The 27,214-nt window shown below is 37.6% G+C and overlaps 1 protein-coding gene across 4 annotated transcripts in view; it reads left to right on the top strand.

Moving 5' to 3' along the window:
• MAST2 (microtubule associated serine/threonine kinase 2) overlaps positions 1-27,214 on the top strand; it is a 210,724-nt gene that overhangs the window by 8,617 nt on the left and 174,893 nt on the right. For all 4 annotated transcript variants that reach the window (XM_046662031.1, XM_046662029.1, XM_046662030.1 and 1 more), the window contains exons 2-3: positions 19,908-20,055; positions 23,355-23,497. In XM_046662031.1, the coding sequence (XP_046517987.1) occupies positions 19,908-20,055; positions 23,355-23,497 (291 nt within the window). The remainder of the gene's footprint in view (positions 1-19,907; positions 20,056-23,354; positions 23,498-27,214) is intronic.

Raw genomic sequence — 27,214 nt, 5'->3', positions numbered from 1 at the left:
CTTTGGCTGCTTTATTGAGAATTGACTGAATGGGTATGTGGAAGCCAAGAGACCAGTTAGGAGGCTCTTAGAGTAATTCAGGCAAAAGAGCAGGTGATAAGAAATAATTGTCTGCGAGCCAGACAATGCTCCTCTTTATAAAACTACTTGAAAGAGTTGTCTGTATCTTCCACTTTCGTTTCCTCTCCCTTCATTCCTTTTTGAACCCACTCCAGTCAGGGTTATGTCTGTATCTCATTCCGCGGAAACCCTTCTGTTAAGGTCATCATTGGCTAAATCCAGTGGCCAGTTCACAGTCTTCATCTCACTTGACCTGTTGCATTTGACGTGATCATTCCATCCTTTGGCTTCTGGGACCATGTTCTCTTGATTTTCTTCCTTTCTCACTGGTGCTTCAGAGGGTTCAGTCTTTAAACTGCTTGTATAGTCTGTCTCCCTCCTGACGTGATCTCATCAGATTGTATTGTTTTACATTCCATCTGTATGCTGATGATTCCCACATTTCTTTCTTTAGTTGTGGACATTTCTTCTGAGCTCTAGACTCCTCTTTTCAGATGTCTATGTAACATTTCCATTTGGATAGCTAATAGACCTCTCAAACTAAATGTGTCCAACACCAGACTCTTGATTTTCACTTCCCAGTCTGCTTCTTCCCCAGTCTTTCTCATGTCAGTAAATGGCACTGTCATTCACTCATTTACTCAGACCAAAACTTGAGAGTTTTCTTTGGTTCTTTTCTTAACCTCGTATTCCACATTCATCCCATCAGGCCTTGTTGGTGCTACATTCAAATTGCATGAGACTTTTCCCCGTTAGCTTCATCACTACACTAATTTCAGCCTCTCTCATCTTTCATCTGGATCATTGTCAGAATCTCCTAACTGGTCTTCCTGATTCTGTCCTACTGTTCTCTCCCCCCGTGGTATTTTGCACATGGCGAGATCAATATCATTCTGTAAAAGCTTAAGTCAGACTTTGTCACGCTGCCCCTCAAAACCCTACAGTGGCTTTCCATCACAGTTTAGTTAAAAATCCAAAGTGCTTGTTTTATTCTATAAGATTCTACTTGATCTGCCTCTTGGCCTTCTCTAACTTCATTTCCTTCTACTCTTCCTCCTGTTCACTGAGCTCTAGTCAACTGGCTGCCTTGGTGGTCTCTGAATATGTGAAGCATGTCCTGCCTGAGGACATTTAAAAACTATTTAAGGACTTCTACAGTTGGTAGTTTTCTCGACTTGAGGTGTTCTTTTTCCAGATACATCTATGTGTCTGGCTTACTCATTTCATTCAGGTCTCTGTTCAGATATCACCTCCTCACAGAGGCCTTCGTTGACCAGCCTTTTGAAAGTAACACTCTTTGTCATCCCTTTCTCTTTTTTTAAATTCAAATCCTTTATTCACCTGTTACTGTCGCATATTTGCTGTTTATTGTTCTTCTTCCATATTATAATATATGGTTCACGAGGGCGGGAATTTGGGTTTGTTTTTCTCGCTGTTATATCTCCAGCTTCTAGAATTGTATATAGAAGATACTTAATAAATACTTCCTGAGTGAATATATAGTGATTAAGAGTCACATTCTCTGACTTCAAGTTCCAACTCTGTGACCTGAGGCAAGTTATTTAGGATCTCTAAGCCTTAATTATTCCATGTATATAATTGTAATAATATTATTAGCTATTTCATAGGATTATTGTGAGGATTTAATGAATTAATCCGCATAAAACAGTTATTACAAAGCCTGATACCAAGAAGCATTCAATAAAGGTTAATTATTTTTATATTTTCAAGGTACGTGCACAGAATGTGTGAATATAGAGTTCATATTTTTTAGTGTTCTCATCTGGTTTTAGAAAGAAATGTAATAGAAAAAGATATGTCTTGACCTTTGGTTTGTTGGTGTTATTGAACTGTTCCCTTACTTTGTTCAACTTGAAAAGGAGGCTTTAGTTTCTGCATTTTTCCCTTTGGGGAAGCTCGATGGATTTCTTTATTAAGTAACTGGCTTAGAAGATAGAATAGTCTCCCTAGGGTTTAGAATGTAATTAACAACAAATTCAGGCCAAGGGAACCACATTTTTAAATTTTACAATATCATTTTAGTTGCACCAGCTTTAACGCCACAATACTTCCTAAGGGTGAACCTGAGTAGCAGATGCACAAATCCTTTAACCCTTAATTTGTGGAAAATTAACAAGCCACATAGTTTCTCTGCCTGTATTTCAGCAAAACAGAGGTAATGTAGTATTCTCACGCCTTCTGATTTTCCTGACTATTTGAGGCCTTCAGGAATGTTTTAAAAAGCAGAGTTTAGAAATAGTTGGTAATAATTTTTAAAAAGTTCGTAGGTTATTTCAAAGGGTTAATGTAAGATGATTTTGTTCAGGTGACTTGGGGATATCTGAGTCCTGCCTTTGACCAGAAAGAGAAAAGGACATTTTGTAACTACCTCTCATGCTGGTGGTCTTCTGTGCTAAACTGCACTAGTTGCTGTAACAGATACATTCGAAAGAACTCAGGCTAATGAAGGCCTTACCATTTTCTACACCTGGCTCTGAGGTCACCCGAGGCAAGTGGGGGATCTTGTAGGAGGCTTTGATAGGCCAGGCTTAATCACTTCCACCCATTTTCTATTGCCAGAACTCCGTCACAGGGCCATGCCTAACTGCTAGAGGGCTGGGAAATGTCATTTACATGATGCCCAGGAGGAAGGTGAATCATGTTCTGCGAACATCTAGCTAGTCCCTGCCCCAGCCCTCAAACCCCAATGTAGTCCTCAGCCAAAATTAGGCAGATATCCTCTTATTTCGCCTATAGACTGCATAGAACCATAGTCTCCTTTCATTCCCTGTAGGCCCACACAGTTTGGGGTAATAACCATTTTAAAGACAAGTAAAGGCCTTTAGCCAAGAACAGCTAGGAGATCTGGAAAAGCTTGTTTTCCTTTGTTGTGGCAGAGCTAGTTTCTGGCACCCTCCACACTAGTTCAGGTCTTGGTGGCTAGTGAGAGCTGTCCTCAGGCTTTTCTCACTTTGTCAGCCCAGCCATGTGGAAGAGGAAAAGAGCCAGAAAGAAGCCAAAGAGAAGCCAGAGAGAAAGGTGACTGGGTCTCAGCTTGTCTCACTTTAATAGGCCCCTAGGAGGAGGTGTTGCCCTAGAGAGCCCACCTCCACATGTGCTTTGACTTTTTAAATTATGGTAAAATACGCAACATAAAATTTACAATTGGTGACATTTAATGCATTGAAATATTGTACAACCATCACCACTATCTAGTTCCGGAATATTTTTGTCACTCCAGAAGGAAATCTCATAGCCATTAAATAGTCATTCCCCATTTCTTCCTTCCCCCAATCCCTGGCAACTGCTCATCTGTTTTCTGTCTCTATGGACTCTGGACATTTCATACAAATGGAATCATGCAATATGTGGCCTTTTGTGTCTGGCTTCTTTCACTTAGCATAATGTTTTTGAGATTCATCCACATTGTAGTATATATCAGTACTTCATTCCTTTTTATGGCTAATATTCCACTATATGAATCTACTACATTTTGTTTATCCAGTCATCAGTTGATGGGCATTTGGGTTGGTTGTGACTTTTAACGATTGTGATAGTGCTGCTATGAACATTCATGTACAAGTTTTTGTTTGAGAGCCTGTTTTTCATTTCAATGTTTTGGTTAGATATACAGCAATGGAATTACTAGATCGTATGGTAATTCTGTTTAACTTTTTGAGAAACTGCCAAACTGTTTTCTGCAGTGGCTGTACCATTTTAACATTCCTGCCAGCACTGTCAAGGGTTCCAGTTTCTCCACGACCTTGCTAACACCTGTTATTTTCCCTTTAAAAAATTATAGTCATCCTAGTGGGTGTAAATATCTCATAGTGCTTTTAATTTACAGTTCCCTATAGGCTAATGATGTTGAGCATCTTTTTGTGTGCTTGCTGACCATTTGTATATCTTCTTCATAGAATTGTCTGTTCAGATCCATTGCCCATTTTTCAACTGGGCTGTTTGTTATTGAGTTATAAGAGTTCTATGTTTATTCTGGATATCAGACTCTTACCAGATGTATGCTTTGCAATTATTTTCTTCCATTTAGTGAATAGTCATTCACTTTCTTGCTAGTGCCCTTTGATGCACAAACGTTTTTAATTTTGATGAAGTGCAATGTATCTGTTTTTTTCTTTTGTTGCTTAGGTTTTTGGTGTCATATCTAAGAAACCATTGCCAAATCCAAGGTCATGAAGATTTACCCTTGTGTTTTCTTCTGAGAGTTTTATGGTTTAGTTCTTATATTTAGGTGTTTGATTCATTTTGAGCTAATATTTGTAAATGGTATGAAGTGAAGGTCTAACTTCTTTCTTTCTTTGTTTTTTTTTTCTTTTAAAGATTTTTTATTTTTTTCCTTTTTCTCCCCAAAGCCCCCCAGTACGTAGTTGTATATTCTTCGTTGTGGGTCCTTCTAGTTGTGGCATGTGGGACGCTGCCTCAGCATGGTTTGATGAGCAGTACCATGTCCGCGCCCAGGATTCGAACCAATGAAACACTGGGCCGCCTGCAGCGGAGCGTGCGAACTTAACCACTCGGCCACAGGGCCAGCCCCTCTTTCTTTTTTTTTGACGAGGAAGATTGGCCCTGAGCTAACGTCTGTTGCCAATCTTCCTCTTTTTTTTTTCTCCCCAGTGCATCAGTACATAGTTGTATATCCACATTGTAGGTCCTTCTAGTTCTTCTATGTGGGATGTGGGATGCCACCTCAGCATGACTTGATAAGTGGTGTGTAGGTTTGTGCCCAGGATCCAAACTGGTGAACCCTGGGCCGCCAAAGTGGAGCGCATGAACTTAACCACTGCGCCATTGGACTGGCCCTTAATTTCTTTCTTTTACATGTCGATGGATATCCAGTTGTTATAGCTGTGCTTTGATTTTTAACTCCTGAAACTGTGGCTCAGTCAGCTGAACCTGACTCAATCAGAGAATCACTCCTCTTGGAGGATGAGTGTGAACTTCTTCAGGCCAGTTAGTCTCAGTCTTCAGGGCTAATGGAGTTATCTTGTGGGCTTGTTAAAACAAGGATGGCTGGGCCCAACACCTAGAATCAGAAGATTCCGTAGGTCTGGGATTTCTAACAAGTTTCCATGTGATCATGAAGCTGATGCTGCTGGTCTGGAAACCACACTCTGAGAACCACTGCTTTAGGGAAAATAGAGTAAAAAAAAGAAATAAGTGTAGGAGTCTTATTTTGCTTAAGTTTGTATCCTTAACATACTTTCTGGAACATAGTAGATATTCAAATTTCTGTTAAAATGAAACAGAGTCTTTGTTATTACTGCTCTTCAGTTCAAGAGGAAATTACTTGGGTGAAATTCAAGCTCAAAGTTCCGCCAAAAGGATAATTAATAGGTAACAATTATTGAAGTCTTACTTTGTGGCAGGTAGTGTGCTAAACACTTTAATTCTCATATCAACCCTATAAGGTAGATAGTATTATCTCCATTTTACAGATGAGGAAGTTGAGGTACAGAGAGGTTAAATAACTTACTCAAGGTCCTGCAAGTCCCAGAGCCTTGACTCTAGAGGCTATGCTCTTAAAAAGCTGAAGTTACTTTCATTTTAACTAACATTATTTTAGAGTTAAGCTGTGATTTATGGACTTGGAATTAAGATTTGATTTATATTTCTGTACTTTCATTGGCTTTATGATTTTGTGCAAAATCTCTGCCTTAGTTTTCTCTGCTAAATTTTCTCTTACACAATAAAGCTAACTCTCCTTTCTATCCCTTTCTCCGTGTTGTGCTTCTTGTCTTTTTTTCTTTGAGGAAGATTAGCTCTGAGCTAACTGCTGCCAATCCTCATCTTTTTGCTGAGGAAGGCTGGCCCTGAGCTAACATCCATGCCCATCTTCCTCTACTTTATATGTGGGACGCCTACCACAGCATGGCATGCCAAGTGGTGCCATGTCCGCATCCAGGATCCAAACCGGCGAACCCCGGGCAACCGAAGCAGAACGTATGCACTTAACCGCTGTGCCACTGCGCTGGCCCCTTGGTGGTGTATTTTTTAAATGAAGCCTCTGAGTACCTTGAAAAAAGTATTTGATCTTGTATGTTTATATGTCTATTTGATCTATAAGTCTTATATGTCTATAGCATTTCTGTTGCCACAATGAAAAAACTGAATTCTGACTTGATAATCATTTCTTGCAATTTTAATTCTCACTTGATGTTTTGAAAAAGTGTTTAATTATGAAACATTACAAATTTACAAGAAAATACATTAGACACCTGTGTACTCACTACCTAAATTTAACAGATGTTTACGTATTGCTTTAGATTTGTTTTTTAAAGAAGTAAAATGTTACAGGTACTGTTAGCATCCCTTCCCTCCCCACTGTACTCTAGGAAGAAACCACTGTCCTGACGATGGTGTGTATTAAAATGTTTCATTAGTGGGGAAAAAAATCCGTTACTAAAGATATTTATCCATCTGCAAGATGTAGCAGTATTTGTTTTTAGATTTTATACAAATTAAGTATTACTGTATGTGTCCTTTTACTCTACCTTTTTTTCACTCAACACTGTTTTTGAGAATTATATATGTCATGGATCAGCAAACTTTTTCTTTGTAAATGGCCAGATAATAAATATTTTAGGCTTTGTCATACTCTTTCACGACTACTCACTTCTGCTGTTGTAGCATGATAGCATCTGTGAGACAACATGTAAACCAATGAACTTGGCTATCTTGCAATAAAGCTTTACATATAGACATTGACATTGAAATTTCATGTAATTTTGAGAATAATATTTCACAAACTATTGTTCTTTTGATTTGTTTTCCAGCAATTTACAAATGTCAATACTATTTTTAGCTTCCTGGTTGGACATAAACATGTGATGGGTAGGATTTGGCCTGCCAGCTGAAGTTTGCCAGCCTTGATCTGTGTTAATACATTTAGATCAATTTCATTAATTTTTAACTGCTATGTAGCATTCCTTTGAATAAACAACAGTTTATCCATTCTTATAATGGACCCTTAGGTTATTTCCATTTTACAGTGCTGCAGTAAATATCCTTCGACTTATCTTCTTGTACACATGTGCAAGAGTTTCTCTTGCTGGATTTTATTGCCAGATTGCTTTCTACAGTGATTGTACCAATTTGTACTTTGACCGATGATGTTTCCCTGTTGCCTTGCCAACCCTTGGTGTTATTGGGTTATTACTTTCTGTTAATTTGCTAGATTTAGATGGCATCTCAGTGTTTTAAATACGTTTCCCTGATTACTGGTCAAGTTGAGAATCTTTTCATATATTTGAATTTTTTGTCTCCTGCAACTTCCTTATTCATGTGTTTTCTTGTTTTTCTTGTAGACTGTTTCTTTTTTTCTTATTGATTGTTGTTTAAATATAATATGGAGAAAAAGCATACTTTGGACTAGGCTTGAATTCTGTCAGTAGCTCAGTAGTTTGAATTAGAAATATTTTCCAGTGTCGTTTTTATGGTTAAATCAAGATTTTAAATGCCTGGTTTGTATTGGATTTCACTAAATGTTTGTTTCTATGTTTTTTTGTTGTGCTTGTTCATTGTTACTGCTATAACTTTAAGAGTAACAGCATATTCTCTTACTTTTGTAGCAGCTCATTTGGAATTTTTCTTCTCCCTTTTCTTTCCTTTTTTTCTTTTTAATCTTTTTGTTGTAAAATATAATGAGTACAAGAAAAGCACTCAAAACAAATGTACAGCTTAATGAATTATTATGAGATGAACACCCTTATGACCATCACCCAGGTCAAGAAAAAGAATTTGCCAGCCATTCTAGAAACTCCTCTCTTGTGCCCCATTCTGAACATAGCTTATCCCTCCTTCCAAAAATAATCACTATCCTGACTTAAAAAGTAATAATTTCATTGCATTTCTTTCTAAGTTTGCATCTAAGACATCACAATTTAGTCTTTCCCATTTTTAAAAACTAGATAATGTTTAAGTCTCTTTTAATGTATAGATTTTCCTTCCATCTCTTCCTTTTTCCTTAAAATTTATGTGTTGAAAAACCCTGGGGCATTTCACCTGTAGGGTTTCCCACAGTCTAGGTTGCATACTTTTGATGCATTTCACAATGTTTCTGTGTCATTTGTATTTCCTGCATGTTACAGCTGGATACAGAGGCTTAATCAGCCTCAGGTTCAGCAAGATTATGAGTGGTATCTCAACAGGAGGTACATAATGTCTGCTTTGTGCTGTTTGAAATTTAGCAGTTTTTGATGCTCAGTGCCGAGATTCACTAATTAGGAGTTGCAAAATGGTGACATAGTTCTATCATTTTGTTTTTATTTATTAGCTAGAGTAGCTTTTTGTTTTTTGTGAGGAAGATTGTTGCTGAGCTAACATCTGTGTCAGTCTTCCTCTACTTTGTGTGGGATGCCGCCACAGCGTGGCTTGGTGAGCAGCGCTAGGTCTGTGCCTGAGATACGAACCTGTGAACTCCCAGCTGCCTAAGTGGAGTGCTGGAACTTAACCGCTATGCCGCTGGGCCAGCCGGTAGAGTAGCTTTTTAAAGAGATGCTTCCCCTCATTTATTTGGGGAAGCATTTGGTTCCCAGTGGTATAGTTTATGTAAGAAAGGCCTGATTCTTTCCTTTTATTTACCTAGTTTTAAAAATAATGAATTGGTTCCCTTTCATCTTCAGAAGGTGACCAGTTAATTATTTTTTATGATCAGTGTGAGTCATGCATTTAAACGTATTTGATGGATTTCAACCCATATTTGATGTGTTTTCTTGTACTAACTGAAGCTCAAATTGTCCTCTTGTCATCTAGGAAGAGCCTCTTCAAGTTGGTTACTTAATCTTTTTGACCTGATCCTAATAGTTTTAATAATATTTTTGCTGTTTCCTATGTCAAACTGTTCCAGGCTCATTTTCCGCCTTACACCTGGAATTAGCTGTTTCTTCAAGAACTCCCGGTTTCTTTTAATGGGAAATGGTGTTTCAGAGCAATTGCAATCTAGATCCTAAGGATACTCAGTGCTGTGAGATTGGTCATTGTTTCTATGACTTTTCAGTGAATAGAGTTAAGAAATATATATAATAAAACTACCTTGTCAGTTAACAGTGATATGTACAAAGGACTACAGAGGTTTTTGTTTTGTTTTTTCCTTCTTTACTTAATTTGCCATATATTACATCAGTATCTCCTTTCTTCCATACCAAGAATCACGTTCCCAAAGACTCGGGATAATAGAATTAGAATATCCAGGAATTATTCTTTTGCTTGATATATGTTAAATATATAAGTGTCTCTAGTGGCAATACTAATATACTACCACCAATAATGATTAATGAAAACTGTTAAAATTTTTTTTTGTGTGTATACTATCTCCACCTTCCCCCCTCCATTTTACTCTCTTCCCTTTAATGTACGTTGAGTCATAATTCTACAAATGACTATATATTTAATGCTAAGAACCATGTTGATATCTCTGGTTATTTTGATTGTCTGAATCTTTCTCTCTAGTAGATTCCTTAGGAAGGGCCTGTTGGAACAATAGTCCCTGAGTTGTTTTATATTGATAACAGTTTGCCTATGCCCTTTACCTTGAAGGTTATTTTTCCTGGATAGAAAATCCTTGGCTTATATTGTCTTTCCTTGAGTATCTTATATATGTAACCCTGTTTTCCATCTGGCTTAAAGAATTGGTGTCAAAGTCTGATGATGATCTAAGTTTTTCTTAAAGATCATGTGCTCTTTTTCCTTAATGCTGAAAGCATTTTTTTTTTTGTTAAGAGTCCAATAATTTTACTAAGATATATCTTGGTGTTGGTCATTTTGAATTTATAGCGTGTGCATGGTGTGCTGTTTTAGTATGTAGTTTTCTTTAATTTCATACGTATTTTTTTAATTTCAGAAAAGTTATTGAATTATATTTTTAGTATTCATTCTGTTGCCTTGCTATGATTTTCTTCTGCAGGGACTTCTATGAGCTGTATGTTGGATCTTCTTTGCCTCTCTTCAACATATCATTTTCTCTCAAATATTTCTTTTTCTTTCTTCATTAAAAAAACAACCCATTCCATTTTCCATCTCTCTTAAGGCATCATCTGTTATGTTTATTCTCTCTTGTGTTCCTTCAAGTTTAGTCTTCATTTCTTAACTGATCTTCTATCTCTAATTTTTCTTGAGCTCTCTCACCTCATTAGTAAATTTTTCTAATTCTGATTCATGTTTTGTAGCATAAGTGTCTTTAGTGAATTTTTTTTAAAGATTTTATTTTTCCTTTTTCTCTCCAAAACCCCCTGGTACATAGTTGTGTATTTTTAGCTGTGGGTCCTTCCAGATATGGCATATGGGATGCTGCCACAGCATGGCCTGATGAGTGGTGCCGTATCTGCACCCAGGATTCGAACTGGCGAAACCCTGGGCCACCTAAGTAGAGTGTGAGAACGTAAGCGTTTGGCCATGGGGCCGGCCCCATCTTTAGTGAATTTTAAAATATATGTTACAGAAGGAAAGCCTAATGTATTTACCTGCAGTTTTGTTTACTATATTATTTCTCCCTTCCTGATTTCCTAAACTTTCTTCTTTTGTCATTTCCTTTCTGTTTAGAGAACTTCCTTTAGCCATTCTTTTAGGTTAGGTCTGCTGCCAATGAATTCTCTTAGTTATCCTTCCTGAAGGTTGTTTTCACTGGGTATTGTTTCTGAGTTGATGGTTCATTTCTTTCAACACTTGAAAAATACTATGCCACTTTATTCTGGACTCCATGGTTTCTGATGAGAAATCTGCTGTCATTCAAAAAAATTTCTTTTTCTTTTTCTTTCTATAGGTAAAGTGTCATTTTTCTCTGGCTGCTTCCATGATTTTCTTTTGTTTGTAATTTTTCAGAATTTTAATTATGGTGTTTCTTTGGGGTTATTCTGTTTGGGGTTCACTCAGCTTCTTGAATCTGTAGGTTTATGTCTTCCTGAAACATTTGGGAAGTTTTCAGCCATCATTTGTTCTAGCACTTTTTCAGCCTTCCTTGCTTTCTTTGTCCTTTCCCTTTGGACTTGGATGACACAGACATTAGATCTTTTTTGTTTTTAAAGATTGGCACCTGAGCTAACATCTGTTGCTAATGTATTTTTTTTTTTTCTTCTTCCTCTTCCCCAACGCCCCCCAGTACATAGTTGTATATTCTAGTTGCAGGCCCTTCTGGTTGTGCTGTGTGGGATGCCACCTCAGCATGGCCTGATGAGCGGTGCCATGTCCGTGCCTGGGATCTGAACCAGCGAAACCCAAGCTGCCGAAGCGTAGCACGCAAACTTAACCACTGAGCCACAGGTCTGGCCCCAGACATTAGATCTTTAGGTATCATCCCATAGGTCTCTGAGTCTCTGTTTGTTTTCACTCTGTTTTCTCTCTGTTGTTTGCATTGGGTAACTTCTGTTCCTCTGTCTTCCCGTTCACTGTTTCTTTACTTTATCCTCTCCATTCTGCTATTCAGCTCATTCACTCAGTTTTTCATTTTGGTTATTATATTTTTCAGTTCTAAAATTTCCATTTGGTTCTTGTTTATATCTTCTGTTTCTTTGCTGAGAAATATTTCCTGAGAAAACTTTTTCATTTGATTCAAGCATGTCTGTCTTTTCATTGACATATTTTTGCCATGTATGTTTTATACCCTTTTTGTCTCTCATTTCCTCTGTTACTGCCATCTTTTGTATTTAGTGGATTTTTTTGTGTGTGGTGAACCATTTTGATCCCCTCTCATTTCATTTTGTGTGTGCTTTTTAGATATTTTCTTTATGCTTGCTGTGGGGATTACATGTAACATCCTAAATTTATAGCAGTCTGGTTTGAATTGGTACCATGTTCAATGGCATACAAAAACTGTCCCAGCCCCTTGTGTTGTTGTCACAAATTACATCTTCATACATTGTGTGCCCAATGACAGATTTATAATTATTTTTTATGCATTTGTCTTTTAAATCATATGGGAAATAAAAAGTGGAGTTACAAACTACAATTACAATGATACTGGCTTTTATGTTTGCCCATGTAGTTACCTTTAATGGAGATCTTTATATCTTCATATGTCTTCAAGTTTCTGTTTTGTGTCTTTTCATTTCAACCTGAAGGACATCTTTTAGGGCAGAAGTAGTGGTAATGGACTCCCTCATCTTTTGTTTGACTGAGAATGTTTCAATTTCTCCCTTATTTTTGAAGGAGTGTTTTGTTGGATATAGAAATCTAAGTTGACAGTTTTTTCTATTGGCATTTAAATATGTCATCCCACTTCCTTCTGGACTTCACGGTTCTGATGCAAAATTGGCTGTTAATCTGATTTAGGATCCCTGGTACATGATGAGTTGCATCACTCTTGCTGCTTTGAATATTTTCTCTCTGTTGTTGGCTTCGAGTTTGATTATAATGTGTCTTGATGTGGGTTTTTTCGAGTTTAACTTACTTGATGTTCATGTAGATTCTTATCTTTCATCAAATTTGGGAAGTTTTCAGTCATTATTTCTTCATATGTTCTTTCTTCTCCTTTCTCTTTTCTCTTTCTGGTATTCCCTTAATGCGTTTATTGTTTCTTTTGAAGACATCCCCTTGGTCCTATAAGCTCTCTTTACTTTTCTTCATTCTTTTTTTTTCTCCTGCTCCTCAGGCTGAAAAATTTCAATTGTCCTGTCTTCAAGATTGTTGCTTCTGTTTTTGCCTGCTCAAATCTGCTGTTGGACCTCTCTACTGAATTTTTCATTTTACTTATTGTTCTTTTCATCTTCAGAATTTGTTTGGTTCCTTTTTGTAATTTCTCTCTTTTTGCTGATATTCTTATTTTCTTCAAGCATTGTTTTCCTGATTTTCTTTCATTCTTTATCCATGTTTTCCTTTACCGATTTCAGCATATTTGACAGTGGATTTAAAGTTTGCTACTAAGTCCAATGCTGGGCTTCCTCAGTGATTGTTTTTGTTAATTTATTTTGATTCTTTGAATGGGCTATACTTTCTTATTTCTTTGTATATGTGATTTTTTGTTGTTGTTGTTGAAAAGTGGATATTTGAATATTGGTAACCCTGGAAATCTGCTTTTCCCCTTTCCCCAGGGTTTGCTGTTTTTTGATTGTTGAAGGCTGTAGTTGTCCATTTGTCTAATGAGTTTTCATGACATTTTTTTGCAGAAGCTGTGTGTAGTATTGAAGTCTCTGTTCCCTAGCTGGTGTTTTAATGGAGATTTCCTTGATCACCAGGAGTCAAACAAACAAAGAAACAAACTAACCTATCTCCCAGTCTTTGCAGATTGACTTTTTGCTGGGGCCCTTCTTCAGTGCTTAGGCAGACTTGAACTGAGCCTAGGGATCAGCCTGAGATGAAAGCTTAAAGTCTTTTCAGGTCTTTTCTGAGCATGCATTTTGCCTCGGGCTTTCTAAATTACCCTATATACACAGGTGTTTTTGATTGCCCTAATTTCCCAGAGAAACTCTCTCCTTTTCCTCCCAGACCTTAGGCAGTCTGTTGTGTGTCTGTTTTTAATCTCTTGCCCAGGTGGCTGTGAGTGTTTGGATCACCTTACAGTGTTTTTGAGCAATGCTCACTGCTAAGTTGAGCAGATTCTGAGTCAGGTGAAATAGGGAGCAGTGCCTTGTGTCAGTCCTTCAGGTAGTCTCCAGACAAGTTAGACATAAACAGTAATTTGCAAATAAGGTCTATTTGGCTTCTTCTGGAACCAGAGACCCATGCTGGGAACACTGGCTGATGTCTTCAAGACTGCTTCCGCATCTAAGAGTGGGTGGGGCAAGGGCAAATAGAAATGCCACAAGCTTTCCTACCATTTTAAAGTTGACTTCTTGATTCATCATTCTCTTGGTTGCTGTTAACCTTTGACTATTTTCCAGACTTCTGATAAAGGTGTTTTTGACAGTTTCTGCTTGTTTTTCCATGTTTCTGTGGAAGGATGTTAGTTTGGAGCTGCGCACTCCATCCACCATTTTGCTGATGTTACCTCTCATTTGATTTTAATTTTTGTTTCCCTAATGATAAATGGTTTTGAGGTGGGTTTCATATGTTCATTTGATGTATTTACCTCTTTGTTGAAGTGTCTGTTGAATCTTTTGCTCATGTTTTTTTTTTATTGGCTTGTGTATTTTCTTATTATTGAATTGTGAAAGATCTTTATTTACACTGAATGCCAGTCCTTTTTCAGATGTGTGTTTTGCAAATATTGTTTCCTTGTGTGTGATTTGTTTTAATTCTTTTTTTGGCTGAGAATGATTTGCCCTGAGCTAACATCTGTTGCCAATGTTCCTCTCTCTTTTTTTTTCCCCTCCCCAAAGCCTCAGTACATAGTTGTATATTCTAGTTGTAAGTCCTTCTAGTTCTTCTGTGTGAGCCACTGCTCACAGCATGGCTGCTGACAGATAAGCGATGTGGTTCTGTGCCTGGGAACCAAACCTGGGCTGCCAAAGCAGAATGCGCTGAACTTTAACCGCTAGGCCATCAGGACTGGCTCCGTTTTTAATTTTTTTAACAGTAACTTTTGAAGAGTAGTAGTTTTTAAATTTGATGAGGTCCCCTTTGTATATGTGTTCTTTTTATACTTGTGCTTTGTTTCTTGTCTAAGAACTCTACCTAACTCAAAGTTTAAAAATTTATTCTTGTATTTTCTTCTGAAGTTTTTTTTGTTTGTTTTTGTTTTTTTTGCTGAGGAAGATTCACCCTGAGCTAATGTCTGTTGCCAATCTCCTTTTTTTTTGCTTGAGGAAGATTTGCCCTGAGCAAAATAGTCTTCCTCTATTTTGTATGTGGGTCACCACCACACCATGGCTGCTGACGAGTGGTGTAGGTCTGTGCCTGGGAACTGAACCTGGTCTGCTGACATGGAGTGTGCCGAACTTAACCACTAGGTCATAGGGCTAGCTCCTCTTCTGAAGTTTTATACTTTTAGGTTTTATAGTTAGATTCATGATCCATTTAGAATTAATTTTTGTATATGTTGTTTTTGATATGCTTAAAGTATGGGTCAAAGTTCATTTTTTTTGCATATGGATGTCCAGCAAAGGCTTTTGATAGAGATTAAGAGAATGGACTTTGATTAGTGTGGCAACTGGGTTTGACTCTTGGCAGGGTAGGTCAAGAAGAATCTGCCAGGGGCTGGCCCTGTGGCCGAGTGGTTAAGTTTGTGTGCTCTGCTTTGGCAGTCCAGGGTTTTGCCAGTTCGAATCCTGGGCACGGACATGGCACCACTCATTAGGCCATGCTGAGGTGGCATCCCACATGCCACAACTAGAAGGACCCACCACTAAAAATATACAACTATGTACTGGGGGGCTTTGGGGAGAAAAAGGAAAAAAAATAAAATCTTTAAAAAACAAAAAAGAAGAAGAATCTGCCACAGGGTATAGAATTCTCTTCACCTACTGCCTTACCAGTCATAAGGGATAAGACGACTCCTAATGAGCATTAACCCTGATTTTTTAGCCTGATAGACAGGTTTTTAGTATGTAGACTCCTGTTTTCAGCTGTGAATCCTTTGCCTACTTCAAATCCTAGCCTTAATAGCATAGTATGGTATAAGCACAAAACTAGTTTTGTGGGTAAAGTTAGCCTGAGATTTGCTTTGGTATTGTGGAGGGGGGAGATGGTTCTGAGCCAAGAGAGGGAGGACTCTGAGGACTCCCTGGGCAATAGCAAAATAGCCACAATTCAGTACTCTGAATTAAAAGAGAAAACAATAAGCTGTTAGAGTTGGAAGGAACATATACAGATTGTGTACCATTCTTTTCGACAATTGGTATTTACATGGCATATGTTAGATATGTTATTGTTAGAATATTGCTATGGCAGATAAATACAGGTTACTTGTAATTTCTGGCATGCTAGCTATAATTCTGCATTTTAAAATAATCTCAAGAAAGAATGTTGTCATACATGTGAATTGACTTTATTGTAGTGTTTACCAAGAACCTGCTTTCATTTATTTAAGAAAGTAAACTGGTAGCAAACTTGAGTACTTTATTATCAATTTCAAATAATTTGTGACACAATCCTCACAATTGATCAGCGCATCCGTGTGTTGATGGCATCATATTGAAAGTTATTGATCTAGTCTTGAGGTTCTCAAACTTTAGAATGCTTCAGAATCAGCTGGAGGGTTTGTTAAAACACATTGCTGATCCCCTCCCTCAGAATTTCTGAGTTAGTAGATGAGAATGGGGCCCGAGAATTTGCATTTCTAACAAGTTCGCAGGTGATGCTGATGCTGCTGGTCTGGGGACCACGTTTTGAGAATCACTGCTTCAGGCCCCCTTTCACCTTACTTTTTCGATATTTCTATTGGCGCAATCCATTCCTTTATAAGGTGGCCTATTCACTGTTAGACAGTTCTTCCTTCTAACTGAACCTACTTCTCCCTCTGTTGTTTCATCCTGTAGTTCTAATTCTGGCCTCTGACTCTCCTGTAATGGAGGAGATAGCCTTCACGTAGTTGAGGAGAGATATTCATAACTCCTTTGTTTTCTTCTTTCCAGTTAAATGTTTATAGTTCCCCTAATAGTTATTGGAAAAGTACTCTAATTTGTAGTTATGCTAATATTTACTGTTACCACAGCAGTGTTTATTTGTAAACTTGTTGCTCCTTTTATATTTTCTGGCTTGATAAGCATACCACCCAAGTCAGAAACCAGGAAGTCATCCTGGGCTCCTTCCCTTCATTAACTTCCTATTTTGCTTAAGAATCATTTGATTGTAGAGATGATAGAAGCCAGTTTGATCTAGTTTAAGCAGAAAGAAAGAGCTTATTATGAGGGTGCAATGGTAGCCCATTGAATCTGCAAACACGTAGTTTGGCTGGACCTTGTAAGTGACTAGAAATGGGAACTAGAAAACCGCAAGAAATAAGTTAGTCAGGAAGTTCTACTTCTCATGCCCTTTGTCTTTCTCTCTTGGGCTCTATGTGGTTCTAACTTACTTGCTTCATTCTCCTGTCCTGTCCCTTAATGGTCTCTTGGGTAAATTGAATAATGTTGTGCTATTTTACAAAGTTCAGTGTAGTTGAGCAAAAGAAGCAAGACACAGAACAGTTCATACTGAGTAATTCCATTCATAGAAAATATTTCACTTTATATGATCTATTCTGTTCAAAGCCTGGGTAGTGGTTACCCTGGAGGGTTCTGGAGTAACCGCTGGAAGGGAGCATCGGGGGCTTTCTGGGGTGACTGCTTATGTCTTTTTTTTTGTTTTTTTTTTTTAAAATCTTGATGCTGGTTACATGGATATGTTTAACTTGTGAAAATTCATTGATTTATATGCTTAGATATATGTACTTTTCTGAAATGAGTAGTATACTTCAGTAAAAGTTAAAAAGACATTCTTGTTTGAAAGTTAAATTTCATATCCAATTTAATTTACATTTTCTTTCCTTTGCAAGGTTTTGAGAAGAGAGACTTAGAGTAAGAAGGGGCATGACCTGCTTTTGATTTTCCTCTCCTCTGTTTTCTGGCTTCGCTTCTTTAGTATGTTATGGTAGGGAACAGGAAGGTTGAAAAAGAGGTGGCTTTCTGTTAATTGGTGCTGATCTAGTCCTCTCTTGGTGGTGGTTCTTTTTCTGCCTAAGACTGTTCATCCATACAGCGTAGCATCCAAGTGCTGGCTCTCTCATGTAGCTCATTTCTAAGTTATTTCTAGGGTGGGACCTTTCCCTCTCCATATTGCCTTCATCTAGGATATTACTTCAGCTTCATATCTTCCAAGGCCTCCTCACTTCCCTCCACCCCCAGGCCTCTTGCTGGGGTTGTTGCTTCTGTGAGTACCAGCTCTTTTTGGTGGATTACCAGCATTAGTGCACAAATCCTGCTTCCTTGGTACTGTTTCATCCTTGACATACCAGATGGTGGGAATATACCCTACTGCCTTCTCTTTTTACATTAACTACTGCTTCCAGTTCTCCTTTCTCCCTGCTCACTCCTGTTACAGTTGCCTGGATACATCAATTGCTTTAATGATACAATGCCTAAATATCCTCCTTCATCCTTTTATCCTTTTACTCCCAATTTTAAAAATACTTTTCCTTCTCTCTTCAGTTATTTCTATTCATTAACTTTACTCTTCTTCTTCTTCTTTTTTTTTTTTTTGAGGAAGATTAGCCCTGAGCTAACATCCACTGCCAATCCTCCTCTTTTTGCTGAGGAAGACTGACCCTGATCTAACATCTGTGCCCATCGTCCTCTACTTTATATGTGGGATGCCTACCACAGCATGGCTTGACAAGCAGTGCGTAGGTCCACACCTGGCATCCAAACCGGTGAATCTCGGACCGCCGAAGCAGAACATGTGAACTTGACCACTGTGCCACCTGGCTGGCCCCTTTACTCTTCTTTTTATGCTTCGGATTTTGTAAATTATATTCTGGGTGGCCACCACCAACCAATATTAGTACTTTCCCATGTGAACCCACCAATCACAGTATATGACCTTAGAGGGTTTTTTGTTTGTTGTTTGTTTTTTTGATGTTTTCTCAAGGAGGTGGACATATTTCCATTTATTCCCCCCAGACATTTAGTATAGCCATGGTACCACTTACTTGAGTCTTGTTTTTCAAATGGCAGGTAACACAGATTTCAGTTATTTCTCCTTATGTTTCTCATTTTGTTTTTCTGTTGTTCAGATCAGTTTGATGTGCCACTTTTATCTGTATTTGTTGTAGCTTTCTTCACTCAAGTATAAAAGATATACCTCATTTGCCTTATTTTTTGCAACATAGTTTCTTATTTAATGCTGCCAATTAGGTGAGTGTTTGCTTCTGAATGTCTGAATCTTGATGATATGTTGGACACTGCTTACTGAGTGAGGAGGAAGAGGCATTAGGATGGGGTAGGATGGACTAGACTGAAATAAAGGCAAAGGGGTGGGAGGCACTGTTAATATTTCATATTGTCTGTATTTTCTCCATAGTACTTTTATGCTTTTTCATTGATACCATGTATTTAGCCTCTATAATAGTGTCAACTTAAGAAATAAATCAGCCAGTTGTTTTACCCGCAAAACGAGTTTATTTGGGAATAGCCAGAAGAATTGCCATTTAGGATATGCAGGTTATGGCGGACCATAGAGAAATCCAGAGAAACAAAGGAAGGGGTTTGTTTTTATAGAGGAAAAGGGGGAGTTGGGAGGGGCTGGGTTGAACATAAAGTCCATTGGAGGAAATTGAGAGCCCAGAGTATAGAGGGTTCCCGTTGGTTGGGGTGCTACAGTCTCTCATTGGCTAGGCTTTTGCTGGGTGAGGAGAGAAATCTTCCTTCTTCCTGCTGGATAGTTAAGTTGCAAATCCTTCCTGTCAGAGATGCAGGCACAGGTCTCTTCCTGTTTGGAGTAATTGATAACGCAAGATAGGACGTGAGAGCGTCCTCTACAAGCCTGCCCAACTATTTTGTTAATTTTCACAATAGACAGATAAAGAAAGCTCTAAGTTTTATTTTAGCATTAATTGAATGTTAGAAGTATTTCTAACTTTGTATGACAGGTAAAGGAAGGTCTGTTATTTATGATTTTTGAAAAACCAAAATACACTTTACTTGATATAGGAAGAGTGTGACTAAAAGGAGAAAAGTAAATAAGTAAACATAACTAGATGTGTATTCATTATGAATGATACATCCTATCAAAATGTCTTATCATGTCATCTTGTGAGCCTCCTCCCCTATTTTTCCTTTCACATTTTATAAACAATGTCCCACATCCTTCATAGCATATCCAAAGAGCTTTTACTAAGAAATATGTTTCTGGCTTTAGCTATTGACCAGGAAATATAAAATTATGGCACTTTTTAAGTGTATTGAATGTGGTAGAGATGTTTAATATACAGTTCTTTTACTTTCAGAAAAGACGTTAAAGACTTTCGTTTTATTTTTTTCTCTTTGAAGGATGTGATGGCTGGACTTAGTCCCCTGCTCTTCAGGAAGCTCAGTAATCCTGACATATTTTCATCCACTGGCAAAGCTAAACTTCAACGACAGCTTAGTCAGGACGACTGTAAGTTACGGAGAGGAAGCCTGGCTAGTTCTTTGTCAGGTATGTATCTCGTTTTTCTTTTTTTTTTTTTTTGCTGAGGAACATTCACTCTGAGCTGACATCTGTGCCAGTCTTCCTCTGTTTTTCAGTATGTAGGCCACCAGCCCAGCAGGGCCGCTAACGGAGCGGTGTGGGTCCTTGCCCAGGAACCGAACCCGGGCCGCTGAAGCAGAGCATGCTGAATGTAACCACTAGGTCACCAGGGCTGGCCCTAATTTTGCTTTTTAAGAAATGTGAGACTGTGTTGTCAATATTTAAGGATGTATCAACTGATTTGGTATCTTGACAGCTTTCTGTCTGGTGGTAGTCTTGACTAGAACACTTATGGGTAAGGCTGTCTTCTTTTTACTACTTCCTCATGGCATCTCTGAACACTAACCTCTTGAACCTGCTAGATATTTCTTTTCTTTTTTTTTTTTTTTGAGGAAGATTATGCTAGGTATTTCTTGGTTGACTACTATCCCTGGTTATTCCCTTTCACTCTGATTTTTGCTCTCTGCTCACTTCTGTAGACTTCACATCCTTTGCCTCTTTTGATCTTTTTTTCCCCATTTCCAAAACCCATTCCAAAGCCCATAGTGCCTCCCTACCTCCTCCATAGAAAAGTCTTAAAAAATTCAAGGGGGAAAAATTATATAAGGAAATCACGGTCCAGGTAGGAGGCCATTACAATGTGGCATAATTTTAAGCCATCAATAGAGTATGAAAAAAGAGAATCCATTTGACCTCAGGTAGAAGTTTTGGATTAAAAAAATTTTTTTTAAGTTTTCTTTTGTTTCTGAATCAACTCTTTTTCTTCTGAGCACCTAACAACCAGAATCCATTGCTTTGCCCGGTGATGCTAAATCACTTTTATCCCGCGAGGTAGTTGCCTGGCTTCTGGGTGGTACAATGTGGGAATGTGGTTGTGTTTGATTGTTCTGTCTACAGACTTTCAGTTAATCTGATTTCAGCCTTGTGTCTTACTTTATGTCCTCTTAGGTCTCTTGCCTTTCTGAATACTGAATTTATCTGAGATTTTGCACGACTGCCTCCTCCTCCGTTTAACTGTAGCCTCCCCTGTGCTTATTATACCTTGGGTGTTTCTTTGCCCAGTTCTCTTGGTGATGATTCACCTATCTGCTTTAGATTTTCCCCAAATTTGGTCATCCTCTCATACTCTCTCTCTCTCCTCTCTCGCTCTGTCTCTCTCTCTCTGTGTCTGGTTATAACCTTTGTTTATTTTACTTCCTTATTCTCATTTTAGTGGAGTTTCCTGGGAGACAAAAGATAAGAGTATGTGCTCAGTCAGCCACCTTTAACTGGGAATATTTTATACAGTAGCTTCTTGAATCATTGTAAGAATAATAATTAGAATTTTTAAGAAGTTTTCTTTTTTTCTGAGTTACTTGTTTACTGAAGGGCTATTTGCTCCATTTGTTCATGTTATTCCTTCTGCTTTATGTTGTTTGTTTTCCTCAAATTCTTGGCAATCCTTGGTACACTTTGAGCTCTGACTAGTATATGTTCAAATGGGTTTCTTCTGCACTTGTGTGAGCCTCTTTCCCCAGCAGGCCCATATGTTGAAGAGAGAGATATGATACTAGCCTTGTATATGTGGATAGGGTAAGTTAACATGTTAGCTTTCCTTTACAATATATAGATGAAGAGTAGACAGATCGTCTGGAGGAAGGAAAGAAGGCAGACAGGCTCTACTCTAGGCTTATGGAAATTTTGAGTAGAAAACCACTGCTATTTTTTGTGTAGGGTTTTACTGAAAACTTTCTAAGTAAAGCATATATTTGAGAGGAGACTTGACAGATAACTAGATTTTGAAAAAATACTGCGTGTTTCTGTTTAAAAAAGTAAAATATGCCAGTTATAAAAATCTGAGTACAAAAACATGCATCATGTCAGAGTGAAAAATACTTCTTAATTTTTACCTTGTCTCCCTCCCTTCAAACAATTTATATATTCTCCATTATGTTTAAATATACATTAAAAATTTTATATAAATATACACAAACTTTTTAATTTTAAAATCAAAATTGGGATTATATGCTTCATACTTCCTTTCTGCTTTTTTCACTCAACAAGAAATTTTGAACATTTTTCTCTTGACTACATGTTAGGTTGCCTCATTTTTTTTAATGGGATTAGTATTTCATTATGTGTAGATATTATCATTTCTTTAACTCATAATGAACATTTATCTTATTTCCAATTTTATTATGGTGAGCATTGCTAAGGTGAATAGTCTGATCTACTATTTTTTTCCTTTATATTACATTCCTACAAGTAGAATGCTGGGTCCAAACATATTCAAATTAAAATTTTAATAAGTTTTGCTAAATTATTCTCCAAATAAGTTGCATCACATTTTGTTTGCAGTAAAAGGATATTTTTTGGCAAAACCAAAACCAAAACCTCCTTTTGCTCACACCTTTGTCACAGTGGGCATTTCCATGATGAATAGAATTTTGCCAGGAAGAGGAAGGATTTTCAAGTGAATTGGGTGGTCAAGATGAAGCCAGGTGAAAGTGTAGGGTGTGATATTGAAGCTGAGCGAGTGAGTGGGTATGGAAAAGAGTGGAAAGAGATGAGGCCAGGAAGATAATCTGGATTTATGGAGGATCTTTTTAGTATTTTAAAAGTTTGGCTTAATTCTTTAAACAGTAGGGAGTGATCAGAAGTTTTAAGGAAGGGAATGACTTGACCACATTTGTTTCGGTTAGATCACATAGCAGCAATGTGAAGAATGGTGGGAAGGAAGGGGTTGAAATGGGACTGGCACCTCGGTTGGAAAGTCATTGCGATTCTAGGTACTCGGTCTTTATAAGTGACTTTCTTGTAGTCTTTCAGTGAGATTAAGGCAGTCAGTCAACCTGGACTGAACCATGCGGTCTGGCGAGAGCAGTGTAGATTCATTGTTTGTCTTCTGAAATCCTAAGGGCCAAACTTGTCTAGGGGAAAGCTGTCAGCCCCACTTGTGTCGCGTTGGGTTGGTGAGAAACTAAAAGGGATGGAAGGGGCTGGAAAACTCCTAACCTGCTAGGTTTAGTGTCAGGGTCAGTGGCTGACTTGGTGGTAGATGTTACAGAGAATTTAAAACAGTCAATTCAGTTTAGTGTTCCACTTGCAATTCTTCTCACCACCAAGACACTTGGAATTTTTAAAGGGCTACAGATTCTAAAATGGATATGGAAGAACTTCACTTTGTTTTGGATCAATATACTTTTATCCTCTTGATATCATTTTATTTTTTAATTTGTTAATTAAGAAATAATTGCAAGTATATTTTCCAAATCTTGTGTTTGAAGGTAAGCAGCTGCTCCCCTTGTCCAGCAGTGTCCATAGCAGTGTGGGACAGGTGACTTGGCAGTCTTCAGGAGAAGCATCAAACCTGGTTCGAATGAGGAACCAGTCCCTTGGACAGTCTGCGCCTTCTCTTACTGCTGGCTTGGTAAGTGTTAATAAAGATGGTCCCTTGCTCTATGAACAAATCCTTGGTTGTCATTTGTCATTGCCACATCTGTTATTTTCCCTTTTAGTGTTTGGATAGTTTAATTTCTCAAAGTGAAGTATAGAAAAAGAATGGAATTTAATTGAATTTATATTCTGATTGCTCTCTCATGCTGTCACTGATACTGAGTATGTAGTGAGAGTCAAGAAAAAGATTCAGTATGATTATAACTTTAACGAATAAATTTCCTGGGAAAGATCTTACTTATAAAAATGATTCTAAATCTTGTGAAGTTGTGTTGCTTCTGTGTACAGCTCTGTGGTATTCATATTTAGTACGTGAAGACAGGGAACATATTTTGCACACAGTGGGCACTTCAGTATATATTAGATGAAAGAATGAGCCTTTTCTTTGTCTGGGCTTGTGATAGCCAGGACCTAACAAAGGTTAAGCTGTGTAGTCTGGGCAGGTTGTTTCCTGCCTGAGAGTGCATCTTATGCCCTTTTACCCTTGGTGGTCCTGCCTCTTCATTAAGGCACCCATTGACTTTACCCTGATCTAACACTCTTCCCTGTAGCCACAGGACAAGGAAGATTAGTAATTTGCAGGGTAAAGTAACAGAAACTTGTTCCTATCAAAATGTAATCTTGTCTGCTCTTTGGGATTATAAGTCTTTTGGGTTGGCATATATGGAGTAGAACGCTGTGTTCGTTTGTCCATCCTGGGAAGTGGGGATAGGGGAAGAAGTCTTCTTACAGCAAGTGGGAAGTTAATTTTTGGATCAAAAGATTTCTTTATATGACCTAAAGTTTGTGACTCTTAGGCCACAGGGAGAATCAGGATCATTTGTGGAACTTCTTTCCTCCTCAACTTTTTATTTTGAAAATTTCAAGCCTACAGAAAAATGAGAAGAATGATAGAATGAATACCCATGTAGGCTTACTTAGATTGATGAATTTGGTTGTAACTTTACATTTTGCCATATTTGTTTTATCTGTTTATATGTGTGTGTGTATATATATATATATATATATATATATATATTTTTTTTTTTTTTTTCCTGAAACATTGCAAAGCAAGTCATGGACATTATGATGCCTCACCGTTAAGTATTTCTCCTAAGATCAAGGACAGTCTCCTAAATAACCACAATATATCATCAGATCCAAGAAGTTTAATATCTATTTAATAATGGTATCTAATATAAAGATCATATTCAAATTTCCCCACTTGTTCTCTACATGTCTGTTAAAGCCCCACCACTCCCCGCTTCTAACCTCTGGAACTTAAAAAAAAAGAAAGATCCATGTACCATTATAAGGATTTTGATCCAGTGGGTCTGGGGTGGTCTCACATATCTGTATTTTCTTTAAGGCATTATTTTAAGGTGGTGTGTTACAGAGGGAATTCCTGGACTGAGGTTGCTAGAGTCCTAGCCTAGGCCAAGTGATCTAGATTATTCTTGAATTACATTTTTTTTTAAAAGGTTATTGAGATATAATTCACATGTGATGCAATTCACCCATTTATTTAAACTTTACAATTCAGTGATTTTTAGTTTATTCAGATACATGCAGCCATCATCACTGTAGTCAATTTTAGAACATTTTCATCACTTTAGAAAGAATTCTTGTACCCTTTAACTGTCACCTCCTTATCCTCTTGTACCCCTAGCCCTGTGTAACCACTAAGCTACTTTCTGCCTCCATAGATTTGCTTATTCTCTACGTGTCTCATAAATTGAATTGTACAATGTGTGGCCTTTTGTGACTGGCTTCTTTCACTTAGCATGATGTTTTCAAGATCCATCCATGTTGTAGCAAGTTACTAGTACTTCATTCCTTTTTCTTGCTGAATGATATTCCACTGTAGAGGTATACCACATTTTGTCTGTCTGTCAGTTGATGGTCCTGTGGGTTGTTTCTACCTTTTGATTACTATAAATAATGCTGTTATGAACATTTGTTTACAAATTTTCATGTGGAGATGTTTTCATTTTTATTGGGTGTGTAACCCAGAAGTGGAATTGCTGAGTTGTATGATGACCATGTTTAATCATTTGAGGAAACAGCAGACTGTGTTCCAAAGCAACTGCACCATTTTATATTCCCACCAGCAGTGTATGAGGATATTGATTTCTTCACATCCTCATCAGCATTTCCTATTGTCTGTCTTTGATTTTAGCCATCCTAGTGGGTCTGACGTGGTTTTGATTTGCATTTCCCTAATGACTAATGACGTTGAATATCTTTTCATGTGATTATTGGCCATTTGTATGTCTTCTTTGAAGAAAGACTGTTCAGAGTCTTTACCCATTTAAAAAATTATCTTTTTTTTTCAATATGCAGGCTTTATTATTTCTTTCTTTTTTAAATTGATGTCATAGTAGTTTATAACAGTGTGAAATTTCAGTTGTACATTATCATTTGTCAGTCACCATGTATATCTGTCCCTTTACCCCTTATGCCCATCCCCTCACCCCCTTCTCCTCTGGTAACCACTAATCTGTTCTCTTTGTCTATGTATTTGTTTATCTTCAACATATGAGTGAAATCATATGGTGTTTGTCTGGCTTATCTCACTTACCGTAACACCCTCAAGTTCCATCCATGTTGTTGCAAATGGGACAATTTTGTCTTTTCTTATGAGTGAGTAGTATTCCATTGTGTGTGTGTATATATATATATATATTATACACCACATCTTCTTTATCCATTCATCAGTTGATGGGCACTTGGGTTGCTTCCACATCTTGGCTATTGTGAATAATGCTGTAATGAACTAGGGGTGCATGAGTCTCTTTGAATTGTTGATTTCAAGTTTTTGGATAAATACCCAGTAGTGGAATAGCTAGGTCGCATGGTATTTCCATTTTTAGTTTTTGAGAAATCTCCATGCTGTTTTCCATAGTGGCTGTACCAGTTTGCATTCCCACCAGCAGTGTATGAGGGTTCCCTTTTCTCCACATCCTCTCCAACATTTGTTGTTTTTTGTCTTGGTAATTATAGCCATTATAACAGGTGTAAGGTGATATCTCAGTATAGTTTTGATTTGCATTTCCCTAATGATTAGTGATGTTGAACATCTTTTCATGTGCTTGTTGACCATCCATATATCTTCTTTGGAAAAATGTCTGTTCATATCCTCTGCCTGGTTTCTGTTTAGGTTGTTTGTTTTTTTGTTGTTGAGTTAAATGAGTTCTTTATGTATCTTGGAGATTAACCCCTTGTTGGATATATGATTTGCAAATATTTTCTCCCAATTGGTGGGTTCTCTTTTTGTTTTGTCCCTGGTTTCCTTTGCCTTACAGAAACTCTTCAGTCTGATGAAGTCCCATTTGTTTATTTTTTATTTTGGATATTAACCCCTTATCTGATATATGGTTTGCAAATATATTCTCCCAATTGTCAGGTTGTCTTTTCGTCTTCTCGATGGTTTCCTTTGCTGTGCAGAAGCTTTTTAGTTTGATGTAATCCCATTTGTTCATTTTTTCTTTTGTTTCCCTTGCCTGGTCAGACGTGGTACTTGAAAATATGCTGCTAAGACTGATGTCAAAGAGCGTACTGCCTGTGTTTTCTTCTAGAAGTTTCATGGTTTCGGGTCTTACATCCAAGTCTTTAATCCATTTTAACTTGATTTTTGTGCATGGTGTAAGGTAATGGTCTACTTTCATTCTTTTGCATGTGGCTGTCCAGTTTTCCCAACACCATTTATTGA

This window comes from Equus quagga, chromosome 5 (assembly GCF_021613505.1).
Source record: "Equus quagga isolate Etosha38 chromosome 5, UCLA_HA_Equagga_1.0, whole genome shotgun sequence".
Classification (NCBI taxonomy): Eukaryota; Metazoa; Chordata; class Mammalia; order Perissodactyla; family Equidae; genus Equus; species Equus quagga.
This window is presented reverse-complemented; position numbering and strand designations above follow the sequence as displayed.